The 6,284-nt window shown below is 53.1% G+C and overlaps 1 protein-coding gene across 1 annotated transcript in view; it reads left to right on the forward strand.

Moving 5' to 3' along the window:
• Positions 1 to 1,418: 1,418 nt before the first annotated feature.
• The window catches only part of LOC102434869 (granzyme B-like), a 5,468-nt gene continuing 602 nt past the window's right edge, over positions 1,419 to 6,284 (forward strand). The window contains exons 1-5 of the mRNA XM_014467592.2: positions 1,419 to 1,538; positions 2,545 to 2,689; positions 3,207 to 3,342; positions 3,525 to 3,782; positions 4,613 to 4,775. Coding sequence (XP_014323078.1) covers positions 1,478 to 1,538; positions 2,545 to 2,689; positions 3,207 to 3,342; positions 3,525 to 3,782; positions 4,613 to 4,775 — 763 coding nt within the window. The 5' untranslated portion in view covers positions 1,419 to 1,477. The remainder of the gene's footprint in view (positions 1,539 to 2,544; positions 2,690 to 3,206; positions 3,343 to 3,524; positions 3,783 to 4,612; positions 4,776 to 6,284) is intronic.

A 6,284-nucleotide genomic window follows, 5' to 3' on the forward strand; every position in this document is an offset into this window, starting at 1 on the left:
ATAATTTTATGGTTGGGTCACAACATGAGGAACTGTATTTAAAGGGCCAGAAGATTAAGAACCACTGCTCTAGGACACTACATATCAAGGACAGTACTTTTGTTTAAAATGTTGACAAGACAGATGGAGCATTTGAAAATGAAACCCCTCGGCAGGAAACTGTGATGATGAATGGGTTGCTATGTCAGTGTAGTAGATGGTGGTGATGCTCTGTTCCTCCCCTTGCATCACTCTCCCATAGCCCTCCCCACTCAGTACTCTGCTCCCTGATGTTTCTATCTCCCCCACCAGATGGCCACCTCTCTCTAAAGCAGCAATTTTCAACTAATGTCCCACAAGACCTTTTAAAACATGCAGTACCAGACTATTTAGTCAGGAGCACTACCCTGTTTTCCCTTAGATCATCAAATTTAAAAATTACAACAGCCCGGCTGTTGTGGCTCAGTGGCTGAGCGTAGACCTATGAACCCAGAGGTCACTGTTCAATTCCCGGTCTGGGCACATACATAGGTATTGGGCTTGATCCCCAGTGTGGAGCATGCAGGAGGCAGCCAATCAAGGATTCTCTCATCATTAATGTTTCATTTCTCTCTCTGTCTTCTTTCCTTTTTGAAATCAATAAAAATTATATTTAAAAAAATGACAACAGCCAACACAACAATAGTCATCTGGTGTGAATGCCCTTTGTGGAACCATAAATAAATAGGTCATATAATAGAATTGCATTTTATTGGTCACGGTGCATAATATAGTTGCGTCTGATTGTTTAATTCTTGGTACCAGAAGTTCTTATATACAAGTATAGGCACCTGATTTTTTTTAAGTCACTTTGGAGCAAAAAGGGTAGTTAATTACTTTTTTCTTTTTGCAAAACAATCAAAAGTATACCTATTTTTTGTGAGATATACAAAAATATATTTTTTAGTGTGCCACAGAATTTTAGTAGTTTATGTGCCATGAAGAAGTAAAAGGTTGAAAATCACTGCTCTAAAAACAGGAGACACATCTCCACTATGTTTGTCCATAGGACAGAGACGGACCTAAACAGACACATGCAAAAGAAATTACCCTGATGGACTTAGTAGCATGGAGATGAGGCACTGGGGGTTCTCTCACTGGGAACTCAGGTTTATGGGCTCCGGTACCTCTGTTGGTCCATACCACATTCCACAGGCCCCATCTTGTAACCTTGGGTTCCTGCTCAGGGCTGGAGTCTGCTTAGGGTCTGCTCTGAGTCATCAGCTGTGGGTACTGATGCGGTCACTGCATACTTCTCACACAACCACCCAGAGACCATCATCAGGCAGGAGGCTTGGGGGTGGAGATGCTTCATAGAAAGCCTTCTGGGATGAAGCACCATAAAACCAGAGTGGGACTCAGGTCACAGAGTCCACCCACACTTCCTTCCTCTTCTGGGCGTGAAAACAGAGCACAGAGAAACACCAGCAGCTCCGACCTGAGCAGCCTTCCTGGGAAGATGCAGCCACCCCTGCTCGTGCTCCTACTGGCCTTTTTCCTACTCCCCTTGGCAGAGGCAGGTGAGTGACCATCCCCACCCTCACAGGCCCAACCCATCCCACAGTGGGCACAGACCTCCTGGTCCTTCTGCACATCCCAGATCCAGCTCTCCACCAGGAATGCTCTGAACCCCAGCTCCCATCCCATCTCAGACCCACACACATGATGCTGGATGAGCTACAGGCAGAAATGACAGGACAGAAGCCTATTCTCAAGAAAAGCCAGTGGGCACAATGCCCTCCCCAGGCCCTACCTGTGCCAGGTGGAGAGTGGAACTTCCTAGAAGTGCATGGCAGAGGCTGGGAAACTGCAGAGGGCAGAGCAGTCCTGGCTTCCATGCCTGTGATGAGACAGGGGCTGTCCTCAGGGTCTGCTTAGGAGAGAAGCCCAGAGCTCAGCAGACCCCACAATTGGTGGGGTCACTGTCCCCAGAAGACTGCTGTTTCCTCTGCTCCATCTCAAGGCCCCTCATTCCCTTTCTCCAGCTCTGCTTTTATCCCCAGGCCTTTAACAGGTCCTCTCCTTAAAGGATGAGCCAGTGAGGTTGGCAGCCCCAAACTTCTCTGCTTTCCAGAATCCCACAGCACTGGCCTTACCAACCCAATTCCAGAGGCCCATTGGGGGCCAACCCTTCCAGGCAGCTAACAAACACTTACCGGGAACTCCTCATGTGTCAGCATCTAGATCCCTTAAGTCCTAGACACTGCAAAGTGCACTACCCTGGACGACACAGCACCACGGGGGCCTCAGAAGCTCACCCAACACCAAGCGAAGTCAGGAGAGGAATTTTCAGAAGCCTCCAGGCCTTCTCTGTCCCTAAGACCTGTATTCTCACCTGTCAGGCAAAGTCACAGGCCCAGCCCATTGCTGTTCCCTCTCCAGATGAGAAAGTTGAGGGCCCTCCCCACCCCCTGACAACTCCAGGCCAGTCCAGCCTCCCAAATGCCCATGTGCCTGAGTCATCAAGCCAGTGCCTGCCTGGGGGACTCAGTGGGGACACACAAGTGCAACACGTTTTTCCTTCAGGGGAGATCATCGGGGGACATGAAGCCAAGCCCCACTCCCGCCCCTACATGGCCTATCTTCACATTAAAGATAAGAAGGAGTACATGTGTGGCGGTGTCCTTGTGGAAAAGAACTATGTTCTGACAGCTGCTCACTGCAAAGGAAGGTAAGAGGCTGCAGCCAGGCTACACCTCCTGAGACCCCTACAGGGACCTGTCCTTCATCCCAGGAGCTGCAGCCCAGGGCAGCTCCCCAGGCTCCCGGTAACTCAAACTCATGAGACTTCATCAGAGGAGCCATCAGAGATCATGATGGAGCAATGAGAGGCTGGGAAATAGGACAAGTAATCTCTGCGCTCAGAGGGTCAGAGGTGACAACAAGTAACACAGGAAGTGGAGGACCACACTCGGCAAATAAAGCAGCGGTGGACCATGAACACATGCATTAGGGTCAAAATGAAAATGCAAGCAATTCATGGCATTTCCTGAGCGCCAGAAAGCTCCCAGCTCCCTAACCTCAGTGTCATTGAGAAGTAGAGTCACTCAGCCCCTTCCCCCTGTTGCTCGATTTCCCCAGTCTGCAGCCCTGCCCTGCCCCAGCTATGACCTGCCCTTCACAGCTCCTGAGCTAAATCTCCTGTGACTCTATCTCCCCACCATTCACCCAATCTGCTCTCTGTGCAGGTCAATCAGTGTCATCCTGGGGGCCCATAACATCAAAGAGAAGGAGAAGACCCAACAGGTCGTCCTGGTGAAAAGAGCCATCCGGCACCCAAAGTTTAATAAGAGGAAAGGCACCTATGACATCATGTTACTGCAGGTGAGGAAACCTCCTGCTACGCTTGCAGTTTGGGATCTCATTGTATCTCCTCTCACTGTGAACCGTCCCGTCCTTTCCTCCCATCCTGGCCACCTGACCAGTCCTAGTGACTCAAGTGTCCCTCAGGGTCCAGGCTCAGAGACCACTGGCTGACCTGGGCTCCCTTGCCTCTTCCCCACCAGCTGGAGAGAAACATCAAGCAAACTGATGCTGTGAAGCCCCTCCCACTGCCCAGGAGCAAGGACCTGCCAAATCCAGGAGATAACTGCACTGTGGCCGGCTGGGGGCAGGTCACACAGAGGGGCCCTGGCTCAGACACTCTGCAGGAGGTAGAGCTGACCCTGCAGGTGGATTTGAAGTGTAAAAGGCTCTTTAACCATTACAACAAGAACATTCAACTGTGTGTGGGGAACCCAGGAGAAAATAAGACTTCCTTTCAGGTGATACTGAACATCTGCCTGGCTTGGTTCTGGGGAGAAGGGTCTTTGGGTAGAAAGTAGGACCTGGGGACCCAGGCAGGGGGTGGAATCCTTCACCCTCTAGGTCAGTGATGGCGAACCTATGAACTCATTTTTTTGGTTGATTTTTCTTTGTTAAATGGCATTTAAATATATAAAATAAATATCAAAAATATAAGTCTTTGTTTTACTATGGTTGCAAATATCAAAAAAATTTCTATATGTGACACGGCACCAGAGTTAAGGTTTTTCAAAATGCTGACACACCGAGCTCAAAAGGTTCGCCATCACTGCTGTAGGTTGTAATCTTTCTCCCCAGAAAGAAAAAAAGGGGAGCTGCCAGAGCTGGGAGGAATAGGGTCTCCAAGAGCCTACAAGTTCATCTGGTCACTCCAAACACCGTTTTCAACCAGAGGGGAATTTGCAACACTGTGGCCCAAGCTGGGGCAATGCAGTTAAATCACTATCCCCTGGGTGTGCAGAAGTTATACCTGGTGGCTCCTCAGAGCTGGTTAATGGCGTCAGCCCCACCTGCCTGCTCTCGGGTCCTTACACAGTAGGCTTCAGCCACAGTCCTGCAGCACCTTCATAGCCAGAGGATCAGAGACCTGGGGGAGAGCAGAGGGAGCCACCACTGGGGGTGAAGTGAAGCAGTGACAATGTCCAGGCTGAGGGGACCACTGGGGACCTGCCTGCCTGCTTATCTCCCAAGTGAACACCATGCAAGGCAGCCTTCTCCGAGAGGGGCTTGGGGTGGCAAGGAGGGCAGGGCCAGGAGAACTGGCTCAGTCCTTCCCTCTCTCTGTCCACAGGGGGACTCTGGGGGGCCTCTCCTGTGTACAAATGGGATCCAGGGCATTGTCTCCTATGGACCCGAAGATGGGACACCGCCACGAGTCTACACCAAAGTCGCCAGTTTCCTTCCCTGGATAAAGAAAACCATGAAGAGAACAAAAAATGGCGACCAGCAGGAAGGTAGGGAGGGAGAGAGTGTGAGAGCGCAAGGAAGTGATAGAGGAGTGTGTGGACGTGTGTGGTGTGTATGTATGAGCTAGGGACAGTTAGATTCTGCAGGTCTTCTAAGGGGCTGCTAAACCCGGCAGTCTTAGACGGCGGAGTCCCGCTGCTCCCGGCGCGGACACTCCTGGGCGGCCAGCACAGGCACAGCGACCACGCCATCTTTGGAAACAGAGCTGCTTGAGACTAGGATCCTGGCCTCAGCACCACCCAGTCTGATCGCAGACGCATACCAGGACCCTGCAGCCACTGGGGACAGAGACCTGTGACCACAGCTACAGATCTGCGGACATCAAAAGTTCAGAGATCCCCGCTGCAGATCCGTGAGTAACAGAGCCCATCCCCCCTTCCCGCAGGCTCGCGGGCAGCGCCTGGGTAACTAACTGTTAGACCCTCCCCTTGCCGGGGCCTCAGGGTTGCAGAACTTTGGCCTGGAAGTGCGCGAGTACCCTGGAACTGATTCTTTGTGCACTGCGGGCTGCCGAGCCCTGGGCTGGGAGCAAACCAAACGCGCGAGCTCCGGGAACTGAACCTAAGCCCACTGCGGGCTGCCGAGCCCTGGGCTGGGAGCAAACCAAACGCGCGAGCTCCGGGAACTGAACCTAAGCCCACTGCGGGCTGCCGAGCCCTGGGCTGGGAGCAAACGCGCGCGAGCTCCGGGAACTGAACCTAAGCCCACTGCGGGCTGCCGAGCCCTGGGCTGGGAGCAAACGCGCGCGAGCTCCGGGAACTGAACCTAAGCCCACTGCGGGCTGCCGAGCCCTGGGCCGGGAGCAAACGCGCGAGCTCCGGGAACTGAACCTACGCCCACTGCGGGCTGCCGAGCCCTGGGCTGGGAGCAAACGCGCGAGCTCCGGGCTGCCGAGCCCTGGGCTGGGAGCAAACGCGCGCGAGCTCCGGGAACTGAACCTAAGCCCACTGCGGGCTTCCGAGCCCTGGGCTGGGAGCAAACGCGCGAACGGGAATTTGTCCGCGTAACACAGTCCCAGGGACCCCATTTCTCGGGGCAGGAGCCAGCACCAAGCACCAGTGACTTGACTGTGTTTCTTATCACCTGCGCCTGAGATCCTGATACCCTGTGCATTCATACCAAGAGCCAGTGAATCCATTTCCTGGTGCAAGGGCACACAGGGACCCGGAATCTCAAGGCGAGGTCGCGCAAAGCAGCAGAGACTCTGATACTGGTCTCTTGGGGAACACTGACTCCTGGCGCATGCTAGGGGGCTCTGGTTTTCAACACGGTGCAGGCAGGGTCCCTGATTCTAAGGGCACATACGAGGCCATATTGAGCGCTGGCAACACTGACTCAGAGCGAGCCTGGTTCCCACCAACCAACAACAACCACACAGCTTAGTGTCAGAGCTCTTCAGTGACACTAGCGTGGTGGGAGGCTCCCACTGCACACAGCCCAGGCCCACGCAACTCGACCTTTGAACCATCGGGAGATAATCAGAATGAAGAAACGAC

This window comes from Myotis lucifugus, unplaced genomic scaffold (genome assembly GCF_000147115.1).
Source record: "Myotis lucifugus unplaced genomic scaffold, Myoluc2.0 scaffold_406, whole genome shotgun sequence".
NCBI lineage: Eukaryota > Metazoa > Chordata > Mammalia > Chiroptera > Vespertilionidae > Myotis > Myotis lucifugus.